This window comes from Emydura macquarii, unplaced genomic scaffold (genome assembly GCF_026122565.2).
Source record: "Emydura macquarii macquarii isolate MOO-44397 ecotype Brisbane River unplaced genomic scaffold, CSIRO-AGI_Emac_v2 contig_2473, whole genome shotgun sequence".
Taxonomy (NCBI): Eukaryota; Metazoa; Chordata; order Testudines; family Chelidae; genus Emydura; species Emydura macquarii.
Genome location: NW_027132610.1, coordinates 14,684,305 through 14,705,348, shown reverse-complemented (window position 1 = coordinate 14,705,348; position 21,044 = coordinate 14,684,305). Strand labels below are relative to the sequence as shown.

At 36.7% G+C, this 21,044-nt stretch overlaps 1 protein-coding gene across 18 annotated transcripts in view; it reads left to right on the top strand.

Annotated features, from left to right (window-relative positions):
• SUPT20H (SPT20 homolog, SAGA complex component) overlaps window positions 1-21,044 on the top strand; it is a 51,109-nt gene that overhangs the window by 28,064 nt on the left and 2,001 nt on the right. For 4 of the 18 annotated variants that reach the window (XM_067563014.1, XM_067563010.1, XM_067563011.1 and 1 more), the window contains 14 exons: window positions 1,321-1,477; window positions 1,575-1,631; window positions 2,011-2,082; window positions 3,453-3,610; window positions 5,597-5,629; window positions 6,861-6,978; window positions 8,844-8,952; window positions 9,191-9,349; window positions 11,139-11,451; window positions 12,976-13,130; window positions 15,578-15,633; window positions 17,479-17,622; window positions 20,117-20,222; window positions 20,803-20,927. In XM_067563014.1, the coding sequence (XP_067419115.1) occupies window positions 1,321-1,477; window positions 1,575-1,631; window positions 2,011-2,082; window positions 3,453-3,610; window positions 5,597-5,629; window positions 6,861-6,978; window positions 8,844-8,952; window positions 9,191-9,349; window positions 11,139-11,451; window positions 12,976-13,130; window positions 15,578-15,633; window positions 17,479-17,622; window positions 20,117-20,222; window positions 20,803-20,927 (1,762 nt within the window). The remainder of the gene's footprint in view (window positions 1-1,320; window positions 1,478-1,574; window positions 1,632-2,010; window positions 2,083-3,452; window positions 3,611-5,596; window positions 5,630-6,860; window positions 6,979-8,843; window positions 8,953-9,190; window positions 9,350-11,138; window positions 11,452-12,975; window positions 13,131-15,577; window positions 15,634-17,478; window positions 17,623-20,116; window positions 20,223-20,802; window positions 20,928-21,044) is intronic. The other 14 variants (XM_067563026.1, XM_067563025.1, XM_067563023.1 and 11 more) reach the window with 11 other exon arrangements.

Below are 21,044 nucleotides of genomic sequence, written 5' to 3'. Positions count from 1 at the left end.
GTGAAACTGGCACAGCTGTCTCTGTAGAATTTCACTTCTTAATGATTATGGATAAGATTTTGTCATGGTAAAATTAGGCAAAATTCTCAGAACAGTCATGCTAAAAATGAACAAAATCATGGTATGGTCATGGCAACACAAAAGTGTAGTAATTTGACAATAAAGTATGACAGTGTAACATTTACATGAAACAAACAACGTTAATGCAATAGTTTTCACTTCCTTGACAAAGCAAACTATTTTTAAATTATATATACATACTGTGCAATCATTTTTCAAACAAAAATGATGAAAAACTATAGAACAAAAATAACTGATTCTTTTTAGTAAAGTGTCTTTTGCAAACTGTTGCAATTTTGGTATAACAAGTTATGCACAGACAGATCATTGTTTTTTTAAGGGGTGTTTGGTGTGGACAAGTTTCAGAGCAGCTCTCTGCCCGCAATGCAAGAACATGAATGTCATTTATGACTTGATGAGTATGAACTGTAGGCTCTTCATAAGCTGCAAGCATGTTTATGATTCGGGATGCAAACTCCTGTAGAGCCTGGGGACTGCAGGGCCCCAGCCACTCATGGTGGCTGAAAGCTCCGGGCCGCCTGCAGCAACTGAAAACTTTAGCCTCACTGCCCCAGAGCGCAGGGCTGAAGCTAAAGAGGATAATTTCACAGAAGTCTCTGAAAGTCATGGAATCCATGACTTTCATGACCACCGTGACAAAATCTTATCCTATTAATGATCAAAACGTGAGAGCTCATTGGAAAAGTAATGTCTTTTATACCATCAGAGATTTGCTAAATAAATTCGTATGCTAGCTTCAGTATGATTGTAATTAGTAGTCTTCATGACTAAAACTGTATGGTATGATACTAAAAAAGCTAAGGATCCTGTCTGGGCTGGAGAGAGTGGCAATGCAGTCATATTTTTTAATATAATTTTAAATTTTTATAGGTATATAAGTGTCACAAAGTTTTGGCAAGATGAAATAAATTTGAAAAATATTCAATTTTTAATAAGTGATTGGTAATATTTAAATTGCTGTCAAAATTCACAAAATTCTTCCATCATAGTTTTTACTCCAAGAATATTTGCTACATGTTTTTTTACCTTGAGGCTCCTAAGAACAATAACATTTTAAAAAGTAGATGATCATAGTTGTGTTTTGCAACATAATAAAATATGACAACTTAAAAAGCATATTTCACTGCACTTCTTTTAGTTACAATATGAATGGCTTTTTCCTTTATGTATTAGCACATATACAGTAAGTAGCATGTTTCAGTTTCATGTCGTACAAGTACATTTCTCAATGTGCCGTAGATGTTTCAAGAGATACTCCAGGTCATCTCTGAATCGGCAGCAGGATGTGGCACATTATCCAACTCCACCTCAGCTCAGACTACTTGACTACTTACAGAAAAGAAAGGAAAGGAAAGGAGCCCAGCAGTATGACCTCAAAATTTCTAAAGCTGGAAATGTAAGTATATTGTAAGATAGGTGGGTGAACATTATTTATTTATAGTCATTAGTATTCACATGCTCACATTGTTTTGTACTTTTTCTCCACCTTTCAGTGTGTAGATATGTGGAAACAGAACCCTTGCTACTTGACTGCACCTTCTGAAGTTGACGTAAGTTCAGTTGTTTCTAACCACATTTGGGTCAGTAAAAATGTCACTTACTCAACATTTTTTGTATTAAACAGGAAGATAAATGATCAAGTAATGAGGAATGGGGGCATTCTTTGGGACATTGTGCTGAGCTTCGGCACAATGCCTTTGGAAACAGCTGCTAGCATGCAATTGGTTCTTTCCCATCCCACAATGTAAGCCACACTCTTAGCCAATAGATTTTCACAGCCGAATAATGCTCTGCTAAATCTATTTAAAGATTCTGAGAATTCCTCAATGAAAGCATTAGAGCAAAGTAATAGAAGTACGAAATCATTAAGGCTCTTCTCTACACTTGTTTCAAATGCATTGTATTCTAATATCTGCTTTTTCTTTTAAGGTGGAAAAATATGCCAAAGTGGAAAAGTCTATCAAACCTGATGACTCTCAACCAACTGTCTGGCCAGCACATGTGAGTAATTCAGACTTTTGGCCAACCTTTTCTCCCTCTAGTTAAGATGCTGCTTCTTTCAACAAAATTTAAATGAGATCATAATAAATAATTTCTTTTATAATCTAGTCTTTTATGAAAATTTGGAAGGGAGATTATCATGGGGAGTGTAATTTCACACATTGGTGCATTGGGGTGATTATCAAGCTAAAGGGAAAACTAAAAATTATTACTCTGGCACAGAAAATAGTAAAAAAAAAATTTACTCTTAAAATTCCAATCCTTCAGTTTTTCAGTGTGAGCATAATACAATGGAGTTTTGGCTATGCACACACTGCCTACCCACATTGCAATAATCTGCTAGCCAAAGTATTGTAATTTCCCTATGCAATAGCAGGACACTGGGGAGCTGCTTGACATTCTTGGGCCTCCTGTGCTGCCACTACTGTAGTAATAAAAATGTAATAATTCACAGGCAGCACTTTTCTCTTTCTCTCTCCTCCCTTCCCGCCACCCCCAATGTAATGGGTAAATCAGGAGAGCTACCTTTACAGTAATAACTCCTGCAGAAGATTCTGGAAGGGAGATAATAGAATCATAGGGTTAGAAGGGACCACAAGGGTCATCTAGTCTAACCACCGTAGCATGATAGCACATAGGGCTTTTTTAAGCTGAATTCTTTACATGTTTTTTTTCTCCACTGTCCCAGTGAAACCTATAGATCAGCTGCAAATTGCATGATCGGATACAAAAGAAAATGCTTAAGTTAATTAGAAATCAGTTTATGGACTCTTCGTAGTAGAATAGCCGGCATACTGTGCCCTCTTTATCTTCAGCATCCACCTCTTTGTCCTTGCATGTTACTTCATTTTACCAAAAACTACGACCTTGGCAGCGTGCTTTTCTTGTGGTACCTAATTTTCATCCCTATGGCATCCTATTCAACCATTGTTCTGTGTTATGTATGTAACTACTTTTAGATGTTTGCACTGTTGTAGCTGTGTTGGCCCCAGGATATCAGAGACATAAATTGGGTGAGGTAATATCTTTTACAGTTGGTCCAATAAAAGATAATCCCTCGCCCACCTTGTGTCTCTACTTTTAGGTGTTTCTTCTGTCTGCACTTCCAGTATCTGTCATAAATAGTTAAGGATTCTCTGTATTTCTTGTTTTTAAGTGATATTAAATATATTTGTCTCTCCCATCCTATTAGTTAGAGAATTTCTTCTGGAAACCATTTTCCATTCCTTCCAAGCAAAGTGACGTTTAGGGACTAGTAGATTGTGTTACTTGCAATTTGTATTTTGTACACTTCTGACACACATTTATCAGCCTTTTTTGTTGACTTGTTTTTGAAAAGATTCAATTTATAATGTCGTCCTGTCTTTTAGGAGATAAAAGATGATTATGTGTTTGAATGTGAAGTTGGTAATCAACTTCAGAAAACAAAACTGACCATTTTTCAGTCCCTTGGTAATCCGCTGTACTATGGTAAAATACAGACGTTCAAAGGCAGTGAGGAGAATGACAACCCAGTAACTCCATCACAGTAAGTCACATGTATATTTAAAATGGTTTATAATTTAATATTTGGAGAAATATTTACTTGCTTAAATTATACTGACAAATGTATCTAGTTTCACTAGGAAACTAAAAATGTGACTTCAGGATTTCATTTCAGAAATTTAAAAATATCTAACCCCACATGTGCCAATGTTATCTTTTTTTTTTTTTTTTTAAATACCCATAAATTGTGAAATGCATAAATTCAGATACAACCACAAAAATCTCATATCTTCCCACATTAAAGCTACATTGGAACAAAATCTCAATTTGGAGGGACAACTGAAGACATTTCCGTGACACAATTCCAGTAGTGTTCCTATTTTTAGTATTTATATTATGGTAGTGCTGAAATGTGTCTGGCACTGTACAAATATATAGGAAGGAACACAGTCCTTTATCCAAAGAGGTTACAATCCAAAGAGATGGAAAACAAGGGGGGGAGGGAAATGCAACACAAACAAGGATGATGGCTGGTACATATGTTCTTGCACTATTTTGAATTGTTACCTAATGTTTAATCCTTATCTATTACTTTTTAATTTGAACCATTTTATGGTGCCAAGTTTTAGTTATTTTTGGCCCTTGCCTCAGTCTTTGCCTTTTTATTTTCTAGATTCCTATACTACTGTTCCTAGAAAATAGGTAGTCACTTACAGTTGTGCACTGGGACTGGGATTTTCAAAGGCGCCTAAGGGAGCTAGGTGCCTAATTCCCATTGAAATTGGCTTCTTTGCAAATACAAGCCCTAGTGCACAATGTTAAGAACTCAATGGGAATTGGGTACCTAAGTCTCTTTGGCTCCATTTGAAAATTCCAGCCTTAGAAATCAGGGATCCAAAACATGCATTCCCCGTATTTTCCTGTAAAGGAGTTTGCTTTTTGAATCCATGGAAACAACCTGAATAATTGTGAGGTAACCTAACAATTCTCATTGCAAATTTCAAATCTGAATGGAATGAAATAAAGTTTTCTGTAAAATGTGAACATAAAAAACAAACAAGAAATATTCATTTAAAACTACATTTTGTGAGAAAGCATGATTGGGAAAGTTAAATAATGAGAGAAATCAGGAAAACTAAAACATTTCTTTTAACATTTTAGTGTCATGACATTTCTTGACATACATCCAAATCACACTCTCATATCATCTGAAATCCCCTGCACACCGTGAGTCTGCATGAGCCAGAAAAAGCAATAGATTGGCCTTATTTCCTAGGAGAACTGTAAAAAGAGAGAAAAAGCAGTAGATTACTGGGAAAAGCCTGAGAGATCTGTAATCCTTGACTTATATTGGTTATAATTTCCATGCTCATTTTCTAAATTGGTCTGAATTGGACCAAAAAACTTCCTCTAAGGGGTATTGGCATTACATTAAAATGATATTAGTGAAATAGATTTAATGTCCTGTTTTTAAAATACGTTTACTTCAAACTGAAACCTTCTTTCTTAATAATATGAATAGCTAATTACTGGAGCTCTTACATTTTTTCTCTATATGAGCAAATTGTTACATTTGTTTACTAAATGGTAAACCAAATATATAACACCCAGCTGCTTAATACAAATAACATGCAATGCTATTTTTAATAGTATAGAATCTATAGCAAACCACCACTTCCTCTTTTTAGGTATATAAAACTGATATTATTTTGCCTTTTACCTTGTTGTACATTCATTCTTAAAGGGACTGTATCACAAGAAACCCCCCAAATCCTCATTCTCTTTAATTGTCTCTCTAAATATATTGTATTAGTGATTATGAAGCAAGTTAGTGATTTATATTTTCAGCTGTCTCCAGTCCACCAAGTAAGACTTATGTATTAACTGTTCTCGTCAATTAGTTGGCAGCAGAGAGTTCCATTCCAAAAGAGAGTGGTTTCTTGCTGTTTTCTCAAAGAGTTTTGTACTTTGAGGAAAGCTCTTGAATTCCAACAATAATAACTAAATTGTTTTATGTTTTACATTTTAGGTTCCTTATTGGCTCCAAGACTGATGCTGAAAGGTAAATAGCTCATATCTTTCTTTTTTTACAGCACGAATTTGTCCCTTTCAGCCATAATGTACCTTACTTTCATTACCCTGGAACTAATTGCCTGGACTGATGTGACAGGGATATTAAATAGAAACAGTCAAGATCTGCAGCAAGACTAAAAATGTAGCATCTCTTGTACTTTATATTTGTGGGAAGAGTGGGGGAAGAGAGTGACTGGACACACCTTGTCCCATTTTCTGCTGAATTCTGAAGCCCAAGCCATGCCTTTGGATGCACCCTTCAGTAGTATCTTTGTGAGAGCATTCAAAGGGAAGAATTTGGCCCTGAGACTTTGTACAAGTAAATTTGCTATCAACTATGTCTTTAAAGAGAGTTGTTCTTTTGAACTTTAACTGTACTGTAAAACTTCTTATAGAAATGAGTTGAATGTTTTTTATTCAAGCGGTATTGATTTAGCATTGTGAGAAATAGTCTCATTCCTAGAGCAAAAGGAAAAATAGTCAACCATAACCTCTTATAGCTAAAATATATGGGGATCTGCTGTGGTTCATTTATAAAACATAAAATAGATTTCTCACATACTCAGTAGATTGCTCCAGACTGATGTTTCTCAACCTTTTCAGGTTGGCGCCCTGTAATTCAAAATAAAAAAATTGCACAACCCCCTTACATTTATTATAAAAATAGGAGTGAAAAAATGTAGCAATGATAAGCCTATATAATTTATTTCTGTTTCAAGAGGCTGACTGAACACTTGACCTTGAGGGGTAAAGGTATCAGAGGAGTGCAAGAGAAATATTTTCTTTACTTTAAAGTGTAATGAAAATTGCAATGCCTCGCAACAACTCTGCCTTTGGTGACCCCACTGGGATCATAGTCCATCAGCTGAGAAACACTGCTCCACACAAGTGGATATTTTATTCTTCAAGCTGGTAGAAAAATTAAAATATTGTGTCATCAGCCATCTGTGTAATGGAGTTTATATTTCTGTATAATGTTGTTATATTGCAAATCAATTTACTGAAGGTGAAAGTAAAACTGAATCAAAATTCAAACCATTTTATCTAAGTACTTGCAATTCCCATTTCAGAAAAGTGAAACTGTAGTAAGTAGGCAAAGAAAATTTAGAATATAATAAACTTAATCTACATCCAGAGCAAACAGTATAATGTTAAAAATAGTGCACAATTGTTAATGCTTTTTCAAATCCTGTTTTGAAGACTTTACTGGTGTATTTCAGAGTAGTGAACCAATACCAGGAACTAGTTCAAAATGAAGCTAAATGTCCAGTGAAGATGTTTCATAATTCAGGTGGATCAGTCAACCTAAGTCATCTTTCTCCAGGGAAGGAAATGGAAGTGAGTTTGCTCAGTGTTTCTTCTTACATTTACAATTGGTTATTGAGTAACTACAGGTTTCTAAAGGGACACAAAGGGAAAACATCTGTCTGAATTTTTTTAAACTTACTATTGTTACAAGTCTGTAACAGAAGAGTTTAGAGAAAAATGTTTTTCTCAGGTTTTTTCTTTTTTTCTTTTTTTTTTAAATCTCATTGACAATGAGTCAGTTTCCGTGTTTTACTGTAGTCCATTTTATCAGTTTGTCTAGGCCTTTCATACAGCAACAGAGCAGAGAAAAGCATTTTTAAAGATTAGTTTTAGAACTCCATTTTCCTATCTAAAACTTGGTAAGGGAACCTGGAGGCAGGCCTAGTGTTTGAACTGTTAACTCTTCATAAATATTTTTTTACTAGATTTCAAAATGGCAACATCCCTTTAAGAGATTCATGCTGTTAGGGGGGTGTTTCTCTGTGCATGTCTGGCAGAAATTCCCATAGCTGAAAGTTTGGTGCTGATGCACCCATCAAGCTGTGTGTTGTGCTCTCTGCTGAGCATTTTAGATGGATTGATTCCAGTACTCCAGTTCTTTTCTGACCTCAGCTAGCACTTGCTGCTTTGCTGCTCCTTTCCTCCCAGCTATCTATGTTCTGCCCTATGGTATCCCTTCTTTTTAAATAGATAGATAAAGCTGTCCATTGTGTTAGCCATGATCTGTGTTTGGCTGGAGTCTGCAGAACGATAGAAAGGAAGCAGTAGATCACTTTCTTTTTTGACTATCTAATCAATCCTCTTTTGGATAGTGAAGTAGTTGTTATCTTGAGTGGTGAAGAAAGGAGTTTGAAAAAGTAAAAATGAAAACTAAATCTTTAGGGTTACCATCAACAGAAACTTAAAGGATTTTTAAAGAAAAAAATTGAAGCATGTAAAAGGAAGATGTCTCTGCATTTTTCAGAGCCATTAAAGGCCAAGGCATGTCATGAATTTAGATCCTGCAGAATTGTATACTTTGTAAAATACAAAGAGCTAAGATTCAGCTCTTAGCATGTGTACCCAACTTGAAAAGAGCTACAAAGTATCCATAATTCAGCTAAGAAAACATTTGAAATTACTCTTCTAACTTTCTTTAGTGATGTGGCAGGGGCCAGATGGATTTTCTAGGGCACTGAAGAAAGCTGACTTAATTTCCTCTGTCACTGTCTTTTGACTCTTTTGAAAGAGAGGGAAAATATCAAGCACTAATTTTATTGAGAGTAATAAAATAAATATGCAAAAAATAAATGGAGGTTTTTTTTGAAGTTGTTTATCTGATATTGTCATCTGTGTGTTCTGTCATCTCCCTTAATCTGAAAGAACAGACAGTATGTTTTTAATACTTCTTTTATTCTGAATTTATACTCCATGCATGTAAATTAAATATTTGGCATTTACCTGTAAATTTATTTTCCCTGAAACAGTCTGACAATCTGACTAGTCTGACAATCTGAACTAGTAGTTGCATGGATCTAGAGGCAATTACAGCAGACTTCTAGGTAGCCTGCCATCCGTAATTCAAGACTACACGTTTGAATAGCTGTAAGGCAATGGCTGAACTTTATTAATTCATCTTAAAAAATTCTGATCGTAATTGGTAAAGCAAAAAGAAGAATACCTTCCTTCTAAATATAATGGTGCAATCATAGCAAAACTCCCATCAATTTAAGTGGAGCCAAGATTTCACCCAGGTTCAGTGGAGCTTCTTCCAACTAGGGGAGGTTCCTGGAAGTGGGTCTGACCTGGCTTCAGCTGTTCTGTGCAACGGAAGAAGTAGTCCTGTCCTCCCGCTGCCAGCCCTATAATGTGAACTCAGATTGGGCTAATATATCCCGAATTCTGTTTCTTCTTAGCAGCCAGAGAGTCTGTCAGGATCTGTGCAGTCTTCAGTATTGGGGAAGGGTGTAAAACACCGACCTCCTCCCATCAAACTACCTTCAAGTTCAGGAAGTAGCTCTTCAGGTAAATTCTTCTTAGCTCTTTTATCCTCTCCCTCATCCTGTCTGTTTCCCTTATTTTGAAGTGTGAGGTTTCATTACTTAATGTAAAAACTTCAAATATGTTACCTCTATAGTTCATGGAGAGAGTTTTTCAAAATTCATCTTACTCTTTCTGATTAAACGTTGTTCAATATAATGGAAAATATTTTGACTAGCATCCCTCCACAGAACCATAACGTGTGTTAATTATGCTTTTTCAGGTAATATTTTTAATCCACAGCAGTCAAGTGGCCACCTAAAATCCCCAACTCCTCCTCCTCCTTCTAAGCCTCCCAGTCTTTCTCGGAAACAATCTATGGATCTTAGTCAAGTTAGCATGCTTTCTCCAGCTGCCATGTCTCCTGCGAGCTCTTCACAAAGTGAGTCACGACCTAAATTCTCCATTAAATCTTAGGCTTTTGCATAATGCTTCTTGAGATAAACTTAACCAATGGAATGGTGAAACTTAAATGTACAGTATACTCTAAATTGTGTAAGTTGTGCAGAGCTTCAGGCAGGTCTCTTGTTGACTGTATGTATTTTATGTTTACTGTAATTGTGTTTGTTTTTCTGTATATATATATATATGTATGCACCATTTGTGTATACGTTTTTAATGCATTTTATGCAGCCAGTATGAATCTCTTCTTTTTTAAAAAAAAGCCTGATAGCTAATGTGACAATATAAGATTCAAAAGTGTGGTTCTTTCTTCCAGTGTAAAAATAATAGTATAACAGACCAATTTGCATTTACATAATTTAAGCAGCTGATTCTTTTTAAATGTCATAGGAGCTGGTGCAGTTGTATCTCTGTGTATGTATATAACCTGATCAGTCCCAAGGTGATGCTACAATAAACTATGAGATGATTTTTTAAAACACTCCAACACTGTTTTACAAATCATTGCTGATTACTGTGATAATGATGATTATAGCACCATAATATAAGGTGTTAAAATGTAATTTTCTAAAATGAGTGACATCCAACATCGATTTTTTTTTAATTTAACAATGATAGGATTATTGTAAATATATATTATAAACATTTTTTAAAATACACGTCTTGAGACCCTTCATGAACAGATTTGTACCGCAAGAGAAACCACAACTATAGTTTTCCAGTTTTTTATGAATAATTGCACACTGAACATATCAGTATGCTGCACAGTGATATAATGTAGTTTTTGCATTAAATAGTTTAAAATTTTCTGGATAGCTCAAAAGGTGTAATTTTTCTGCCTTCTTGTTTTGCACAAAGAAAAACATCAGAAAGATTTTGTAAATTTGCTAACAGTTCTATTCACACCTTTTTATGTTGCTGGTATGGATTATGTAAATCTACTGCACACAGTTGTTACTGTAAGTAAAGCTCTGGTCACAGCTTGTGGACATTCACATTTCTTTCCTTTCTTTCTGCAGGACATGAAAGCTAAAAAAGAGAACACCTCAAGAGCTTTTGGGTTTTTTACTTTTTCAGTTTTTTGTTTCTTCTATTGATAAACTGTGCATACTGCATTCACAACAAATTTATCTATACATTCTACATTTAAGCAGAAGGAATTACACAGTAACTTTTAAAGATGCAGTATTATCTCCTGCAAAAAGCATTTACTTTTTTCTCTCTTGTGATTTGACTGAAATCCAGCAAATACAGTTATAGGTATCTATTTGATTAAAATTTAGATGGTTACCATTGGCCCCATTTGATCACTGAAAATATCTGGTTTTTGTTGTCTGTTGTTTTCCATATGTTTTAGCAAGATTCTGCTATACAGACAGTACATACAGACTATATGTTTGATATTTTAGAAACAAAAACATTAATCGGGTTAAAATGGTCCCTGAGAAAAATTGTTCTACATTAACTTAAAAATATTTCCAACAGAGTCATGACTTAAATTTTAAAAGGGCTTAATTGAAGATACAAATTTGTGTTTTGTTTAAAGAGTTAAGCATGGCGATGTGGTTTCTGTGTGATATACTGCATCCTTAATAATGAGCGAGTGCAGCAACACTCGTGTGTCATGTGTAGAAATTAACACTTGCAGTTTACTGCTTTAAAAAACTGGAACAAATTGTCAGTGCTAAATAAGATTCCATTAACCTTATTTTACAAAAGGACTGGCCTTTTATAACAAACTAGCACTTTTTATTTTTCTCAATGAGCAGGGTCTGGAACTCCTAAACCATCTACTCCTACTCCAACCAACACCCCTTCATCGACCCCACACCCTCCTGATGCTCAGAGCTCAACTCCTATTACCCCTTCTGCCACCCCTACTCCCCACGATTCAGGCTTCACCCCTCAGCCCACTTTGTTAACCCCGTTTGCTCAGCAGCAAATGTCTCTGAGCCAGGCATTGCCTGTAATGACCATTCCTCTTTCCACCATGGTAACATCCATTACTACAGGAACCACCTCCACCCAGGTCATGGCAAACCCTGCAGGACTTAACTTCATCAATGTAGTGGGCTCTGTGTGGTAAGTTCACTTTATTTTAGTGGTTTCTTAACAACCTGCCTTATATTGATTTTCAGGATTGATTAGTATTCATTAAGCCGAGTTTTATTCAGGATGTGCAATAAAATCTTATTTCACCCTGTAATGGTACAATTAAAATTAAGGCAGTTTTGTGAGGTACTCAAACAGAAGAAACCCAGTATTTGGATACTGATGCAGTTGAATGAGAACCCTTTTCACTAAACTCTGTACTTTGAGTTTTTAACGTGTGTATGGTTTAATTGCACCAGTGCTTACCTAGCTACAAAAACTATGATAGCTCTTGAGATGTTCTTACAGTTTTTCCACTTGAATGTTATCTTTTTTATTATTATTATGAGAGAGGAGAAGGAATACACAAACCATTCCAAATGAAAAATAATTAGATAAAATTCTGTGTACAAGCGTCAGTGAGTGAAAGACTGTAAAATGTTTATAATGGAGCGTCAGTGTATCTGATTTATGATTACTTAATTTTATTAAGCATTTTAACACTTATTCTGAGACTTAAAAATTATTCTGTACTTTTAAGAAACACTTCTGCCAACAGTGGAATTTATTCCGTTATTACCAATGTACCAATTACCAATTCTATTAATTTAAAGAAGATTTCACTGTCTGCTCTGTAGAACACAGAGTGCACCCTACCAGTGTCAGATGTGTGAATTGCTCATCTGAACTCTCCAGGAGCAACTTGTCACTCCAAATCCATTAAGAAGATTTTTCCAGGTGCTGCAGGAAAATATGAGCCTGCTCTCCAGCTTTTTTCTGTGCTTAGTCTTTGGGTTTAGAAATATTTCAGGCTTAGAATAAAAACCTGTACATTTTGTTCTCCCCATGATCATTGATATCCCAGTGAGTTGTGTGCATAGAACAAGGGTAGGATATGGACCTATATATTCCAAATCCTAGGTACTTTATGATACTCCTTTGTGTTTTTCTAACGTGCCTTAATGTCTGGGTTGTGGAGAACACATGACACATTTCAAACTCAACATTAACATTCATTTCATGTTATTTTTTGATGAGTTAATAAATAGGATGATGGTTATTACGGCCCTACTTGAATTGCAAGATGATTGTCAAAACATTGCGGCTGAGTTGCAGCCAAGCCGTGGAAAATGGTGGAAAAGTAATAATGGACGTCGTCATTATTTGTGGTAATAAAGTCCATTATTACATTTCTGCCATTTCCTGCTGTTGGAAACCCAGGGCTGAGAGTGGAGGCTCCCACTGTCTGCTGCCCAGGACTCAGAGTGAGGGCCTGGGGCTCCCACCGTAAAAATTACGGTGGAAGCCTAATATTGTGAAATCCACAATGTCTGCAATATTGCAAGTTAAGTGGGGCCTTAATGATTATAAATGTGGCTCTGACCAGTCAACTTAAATGTAACCTCATTGAAAGTGAACTGTTAATTGTGTTGTTCAAGACTGGAAGGCAAAAATCTAGTCTTCATACACATTTGTGCCACTTGAATTGAATGTGTTTTCTTTCCTCTTCTACAGTGGAGCACAGACATTGATGAGTGGCTCAAACCCTATGCTGGGGTGTAATACTGGTGCCATAACCCCTGCAGGTATAAATCTGAGTGGCATTTTACCATCAGGAGGTCTGGTACCAAGTGCACTGCCAGCTGCAATGCAGTCTGCCTCTCAAGCAGGTTAGTATGAATCAGCTGAAAAGCTAGCATGAAGAAACATTCAGATCATGTTAAGTAGCAAGAGTCCTTTAACTGCCGTGAAGATAAAATATGAAAACAGTGGGCAAAAGAATTCAAGTGTTCAGTGAATGGATAGTGTACACATTCGGCTTGAACCATAAAGGGGCTTAGGCATTGCAACACTCAGGTGCCTAGAAAATTGTAAGAGCAACAGTGGCATCCACAAAGCCTGAGTTGGGCACCTAGATTCCCTGTACAATGAATGGGGAGAAATAAGTGCTTAAGAATGGGATCCACAAAAGCCAGCCCACTAGATGAGGAACTCCCTAAGCCAGCCAGTGGGAGATGCTGACGAGAAGACTGTGTCTTAAACCCTCCCTAGAGGGAGGAAGAGGTGGTAGTGGTGGTGCCTCCCTTATATAACATTTAGCCCAGTGGAGACAACAGTCATCCAGAATGTGGGAGACTCAGCTTCAGTTCCCCCTCAACTGATGGGGGAAAGGATTTGAACAGAGGTCTCCCATTTCTCAGGAGAGTGCCCTAATCAGTGGGCTTTGGGACATTCTCGTGTGGGTCTGCCTTAGACTCTCCTGTTGAAGCTGTTTCATTGTTGATAAATAATTATAGAGCCATTGTAGCATAGGGATTTGCCCCTGGGTTAGCCATCACCCTGGTAAGTATCCAACCCACCAAGCTGTAGGGTCATTCTTTCTCTACCTTTCTGGCCCTGTGACTATTTATCCAAAGTGGAACAGCTTCAGCTGGAGAGACTGAGGGAGACTTACATAAGAATAATCCATAGCTCAGTGGTTAGAGCACTCTCCTGAGAGATGGGAGGCCCCTGTTCAAATCCTTTCTCCCCCTCTGGCAGAGGTAAAAATGAACCTAGGTCTCCCACATCCCAGGTGAGTGCTCTAACCACGGTGCTAGAAATTATAAGTGAGGTGGTGCCATTTCTTCTGCTGGATTTTGAATGGAGCCTGATCTAGCAGGTATGTTCTGAGCATGTTTGGATCAGACCCAAAGGCAAGATAGGCCTAATTTGGCAATTAACTGATCTTTGACTACTAGCGGTAAATATGCCCAATGGCCTGTGATGGGATGTTAGATAGAATGGGTGCTGAATTATTACAGAGAATTCTTTCCCGGGTCTCTGGCTGGTGAGTCTTGCCCACATGCTCAGAGTTTAGCTGATCGCCATATTTGGGGTTGGGAAGGAATTTTCCCTCAGGGCAGATTGGCAGAGGCCCTGGGGATTTTTCACCTTCCTCTGCAGCATGCGTCACTTGCTGATTCTCTGTACCTTTAAACCATGATTTGGGGACTTCAATAACTCAGTCATAGGTTAGGGATCTATTACAGGAGTGGATTGGTGAGGTTCTGTGGCCTGCGTTATGCAGGTGGTCAGACTAGATGATCATAATGGTCCCTTCTGACCTTAAAGTCTGTGAGCCTGCTTCTCCTCCCCTGGTTTGCAGATCACACTGGGGCATAGGTGTGCAATAGGTGTCTGGACACCTAGCGTGAGGCAGCAGTGTGCATGACCAGAGTAGAAACTTAGGTGCCTAGGCAATTTTTACAGCAGAAATTTAGGCGCCTAGTAAGTTTAGGTGGCAGCTGAGGGGGGTGCGTGTTAGATTGCAGTGGCACCTAAATCTTTTTAAGTTACGTTGCAAGCTCTAAAGTGACCATAGCTATCATCACTACTAAAAGAAAAGTATAATATGAAAACCTTCCAGAATCAGGAAGAGGACCCACACTTGAGTGCTTTGAATCCTTATTCTTTTACTCTACTGTGTTTTATTATGTTATAAGTATGTTTTTAGCTTCTTAACTGCCATAAAATATTACTATAGAAATCAATATGCTTTAACGTTCATTAATGAGAAGCGTTTAAGTTCTTAGTCTCCAAACTTTTTGCAAACAGGATAGAAAAACACCTAATGTTTGTTAGATGTTTATCCTCTCAGAAATGCTTTTGGATTTGGAGATCTTCCAAAAAAAAATAGCCAATATAATTTGCAGCATTTCAATATTTTCCCCTCTCTAATGCAGCTATCGGTAACTGATGTTTCACTGGGACTCCAGACATTTCCATGTGTGAATGCAAACTGTAATGTAATTTAAAAACAGAGGAAGAACTACAGAACATCTGCTCAGATACTTTCTGCATACACAGTAGTAGTAGTAGTAGCTGCAATGTACCGGTGTTTAATACTGGTAGAACTTTCTTTCTAATCAGTCTGTTCACCTGAGCTGAGTCTGGATAACCATGCAATTTACAGTTCTATAGGGAAAATACAATACCCTGTTTTAAGTACAAAACTTCAATTTGCCATGCTGCAATCTTAGAGTATTTAGAAATAATCCCGCTGGCATTGTGTGGTGTATTTGATTTGATGATGTGCATCTAACTAAGTAATTGTGGCCTACTTTTAATTTAACAGGCAGCCCTTTTGGTTTAAAAAATGCATCAGGTCTTCGGCCCTTAAATCTACTACAGGTAATTAATGTACTTGGACACACTAATATTCCTTTGTATTGCTCTATATAAATGTGTTGATTAGTGCTTTTGGTCACAGACCTCCAGCTCTTCGAAGCCAGTTGTTCAGAGACATGCCATTTATGGTAAACATTTCATTTTATTTATTTTGATTTGAAGGCATAAGTCAATGAAAGGTCTATGCTAAGGCAATAGATGCCTCCAAAAGATAACGGAAATCAGTCTATAAAAACAGCAAAGCTGAGGCCACCCTTTCCCCACTAACAACAAATCAACCAGTCTTGAATGACATAAAGTAAGATGCAAAAATAGTGACATTTGAATTCAACTGGCTAAGTGTGTAAAAAAGGCTTCCATTTTTCGGCATTTGCCGTTGCTTTCACTGAAAAGTAGTTGTTTTCATTCTTAGTTATAATTTTTTGAAAACTGCAAAATTAACAGTGCAGCAGAAATCTCCTGTAAGTTTATCAGCATAGACCTTAAGAAAGATGAACTGTGCATGTGCAGGTAGGTCACTAGTTGATACAAAGAACTTACAGAAATAGAAAGCTATTCAAGACAAATAGTTTCTAGCAAGGAGTTTACAAGCTCTGAATAACTGGATTTTCTTCTTTAATTTAAACAAAAAATAAAACCCAACGGGGGAAATTCTTGACTGCATCTGATCTGTGATCAAATGCAGGGGGATGCCTATCAGGGAGCTAGTTTTGCAAAGGAGCAGCTCTAAATTATACCAGTGGAGCAAGATCTTTCAGGACCCTTACATCAGAGTAAGATTGATTTCCCCCATGCTGCTTTCCTGTATTCATCATCTGCCAGGAGCATGGGGTGTGACTGGCACAGGAGACAACTGTGATCAGACGGATCAGAGGAGAGTTTTAAGTCCACTTTGTGCCACTTATACAGAACATAGTGGACTTAGCAGACCAGAAGATCTGGCCCTGGGAAATGAAGTGTAAATGGTAATTAAGAGTCAGGTTGCATAGTTAAATTGAATGCAATTCTCAAATGCAGAAGTCAAGTTTATAAGTGTATATAGACTCTTCCCATCCCGGTTAAATGTGCAGCTTACTAACATACTGTTTGTTTTAATATATATATATATTACAAACATACTTCGTATGTGCTGCTAATTTAACTTTGTTCTTAGAATCTTAACTTTTACATTTCTTGTCTTCCTTGGAAGTTTAATTGTGTAACCTTCATATTGCAGTAACAGTTCTTTGCATTGTGTGTGTGTGTGTGTGTGTGTGTGTGTGTGTGTGTGTGAAAGTGAGGGAGAAGACATTAATGAAACACTTGTATTTACATTACACCTAAGGCTATCATTTCAAGTTATGCTCTTGAATATCCTCTCTCTTACACTGTTATAAATAAAAAATAATTCAATGGAAATCAGTGCAGTTGGTAAAACTGGTGTAAGCAAGAGGAATCAGGCCCCATATTTTATTAACATCTCTTCCATCAGATTTTCCACAATTTACTACTAGGAAGCCTTTATCCGAATAAAATAAAATGCTTTAAACATGGAATTAATAAAGTATTCTGATTAACTTACATTTTTATTAGCAGTGTGCAAAATCTGCACAATTTTATTTAAATCCAACAATTTAGAAAACAATACACGTTTCTCCTAGGAATCTAGGGCTGCAACTTCTGCAGACACTATTTGAGGCCTTTCAAAAACAGCACCATTTGTAAATTGAAATTTGTTATTACGGTTTATTAAAATATCTGCAAGAAGTGTGTAATTTAATAGCTAGACCTTTATTTGTGCTCATCCCTGGAGAACGGCAGGCACATGAGTTTGATTGAATTATGCCTTTTGTTTTTAATCTGTAACAGCTTCCAGGTGGTTCACTTATTTTCAACCCACTTCAGCAACAACAGCAACAGCAGCTCTCTCAATTCTCTCCACAGCAGCAATCCCAGCAGCTGGCAACTTCTAGTCCTCAACAACAGGGAGAACAGGTGTGCCAATTACCCTCAGTAAGACTGCATAAATACTTTGGAAAACTGTTGAACTGCATAGTTTACTCCCAAATAATTATACCCTTCAGGTGTTGGGTGGTTGATTGGAGTAGTAGTTTAAAGGAAGAGGAAATGAACAATATTAGTCTACTAACTATCAAGGATATATTTTTGGATGGTAAAAGTCATTCATAATTTCTCCTTTTACATGATCTAGGAATATAAAAATGAGTTGTTTTGCCCAATTAGTCCATTGTCCTTTCAGCCCTGTAGTCAGAAGTTCTGGTAAGATCGTTATTATGGTTTGTGTACTGCTTAACTGTGTTTTAGTCAGCAAAGAACTGTCAGATAGTGTTGCCCTCTGGCAGTTCATATTATACCTTGCACATTTACTATAAGATGTCAGCTTCATAGGTTTGTATGAAATCACTAGACTTAAATTGAAATAAGCATCCATATAGTATAATGAAAGATGAAAGACCTATTGCATTCTAAACTCCACTTTGACTCCTCTTTTAACTGTCAGAAATATCTCCTCTTTGGCCTAAAAATTGTTTATTTCAGATCAGAAGAGAATTGTGGTTTTTTAACATTCAGATACATATTGGATGAGCAGGCTTTTAATTACAGAGTATTGGAAACTTAGCATGCTTAGGAAAAAAAGTTACATTTATTTAAAATCCAATCTGACTTGAGGAAAAAAAAATCAAGCTGACCTTAAGATATCAGATTTCTCATGGATTTAAGTCCTCCATAAAGACAAGCGCTAATAAAATGTTATTTAAAACTACAATTACTAAACATTTCATTGACAACTGACAAGTTATTAATTACTTGTGGGGAACAGGATCACTGAATGTTGTAGAGATCTAGGTATGTCTGAGAGTCCCTCAAAAATTACAGGATCAGTTGGAAGATTGTAGAAGTTTTCTATGGCAGTTATAATGCATGGATTAAATAGTGTCTTCCTTTTCCCCAGAAAAACAAGTAAATGGCCCTTTACATAAAGGATCTGTATTCTTTGTTGCCACTGATACACATATAGGCTGTAGTTATAACTGGAGCCCTGCCTCCTCTGTCCATACTAATAATTTTATTTTAAATAGTATGGAAGAATCATGAATAAAATTGACACTAAGCTTACTTACAAGGTAACAGACCGCTCTGTCTTGAATGGTCCCTTACAATATGTGCTAACTACTCGTGCTAAACAATCTGTTCTAACTTGCATTTTGCTGATGCTGGGAGTATGTTTCCCAGACCTGAAGAAGAGCTCACTGTGGCTCTAAAGTTTCTCTCTCTCTCACCAACAGAAATTGGTCCAATAAAAGATATTCCCTAACCCAAATTGTCTCTCTTACAAGGTAAAGTCAGTTTCCTGGAATCCCACATGGCAGAAAAGTTGTTCTACAGTGTCATCTCCTTTCTCACAGGTCTTTAAGCTGTTATGTATTTGAGTGTGTAGCAGTGTAACTGGAGACCTCTGTAGATGTATTCTTAAGGCACTTGGAATCCAACTGTGAAATCTCTTATTGTTTGTAATTACTTTGATCAATAAGCCAGTGCTCTTAGGATTTCCTTGTACAGACATATTGAACTACGAACTTAGTTTCTTCCAGCATGTAAATTAAATCAAGCTGAAATCTAAATACTTAGTGAAGAAATAATCAAAATAACACTTTATTCCAGGAGTGTAATAGATATCTACATTTACCGTACAAATTTCTGTAGGTTTTTGCAGAGTGGTTGGCACCATCATTTTACAATGTTGTTTTACAATTTAAGTACGTTTTTTTTATGGTATCCTCAATGTCCTAACACCATTTCTTTAGTACAGTGATTCTTTTAGCTGAATTCTTTCCATTTTCTTTTAAATGTCATTATTGTTTAGTATGATTATCTTAAAGAAACTTTGCAAAATTTATGACAACTTGCCAATGCAGACACAAGTTCTACCTTCTTACAATTGAAGCTAATGCTTGGTGTGAATTTTTTTTTGGTCTGGTGTGTGCTAAAAGTCTGTTTGAATTATGTAAGATTTTAAGACATACTGAACTAGGTATCGGGTCTGTATATAGCTTAATGATTAGTACTCTTGCCTGTGGATATCATTTCCAGTGCTATACAGATTCCTGGGGAATTAGTAGGCGAAGTACCACCTGATTGGATGTAAACTATAATTACTACTAATTACCCATGGTGCAGCCAAAGATGCCATAGGACTTCTATTAAAGAACAGAGATAATCCTAATGTCCTTGGAAAACATTCCCTATCTACGTAAAGCTGGTTACAGAATCCAAAATTGTAGAAGAGCTATTATAGAGTACATAATGGCTGCTCTATATATCTGAATAGTCACTCCAATTACCAGTAATGAACACTATAAAAAACCGAGTTTTTAAAATGGGAATAAAAGTAGTACTCTTATCTTTTCATGCTGATTTTTTTAGTTGTATTGATTTAATGGCACCAGAGTTCCACAATAAGAATCAAGCTTCTCGTTTTTGTCAGAGCACTGAGACAGGTCCAGGTAATCAAGACCAAGCCTTATCTGCCCAGCAAGCTGCTGTTATTAACCTGACTGGAGTAGGGAGCTTTATGCAACCTCAAGCAGCAGGTATGTGTTTGCCCAGTTTCCTTCTGGTGGTGGTTTTTTTTTTTTTTTTTTTTTTTTACTACATTCATTGATAAATTTCATACTGGAATGAAGTTTGGTGTTTGTTTACTCTAATTAAAGCAAATCACTTATCAATTTATCATTCACAGAGTGTGGATTACATAAAAGATGCTGCAGACTTATTTGACTTGCAAGTTAAAAGCATGCACTTTTCTGCTTCTTTGCCTATGGTAGTTTAGTAAATTGAATAGTCTTTAAATCACATGGGAACAATTCCTACTAAAACTGTACAAAGCTTCCATACCAAACTTCATTAAAGAGTATTTCTTTAAACTGTGTGCTTTAAAGTCCAGTATGAGAAACTTGTTTCACGTCCACAAGCACTTCATAATCTATTTGCATGTTCCAACTAACAGTGGCTATACAGTGTATACTTTATTCTGCGCTGTTTCTGATTTTACTCTGAGACTAATTCTACTGATCTCCTGTTACACGCTATTCCTATGTCTTCCTTTCCTAACCCTGACAACCTCCACCCGACCTCTTTGACCTGCCTGCTTTCCCCTTCTCCTTTTCGTAGTGTTGTCTCAGCTTGGCTCTGCCGTGAACAGACGTGGGCAAAGCCTTCCTCAGCAGAGACTCCAGCTCTCCTCTGCCTTACAGCAGCAACAACAAGCCTTGCAGCAGCAGCAGCAACAGATACAAGTAATCCAGCAACTTCGCTCTGATTGCTTAAAAAAAATACAATTCTCAGCTCCAAAAGCAAAAATGCTGCCCTTTAGACTTTTACTAATACCATATGGAATTTTTAAAATGCTGCAG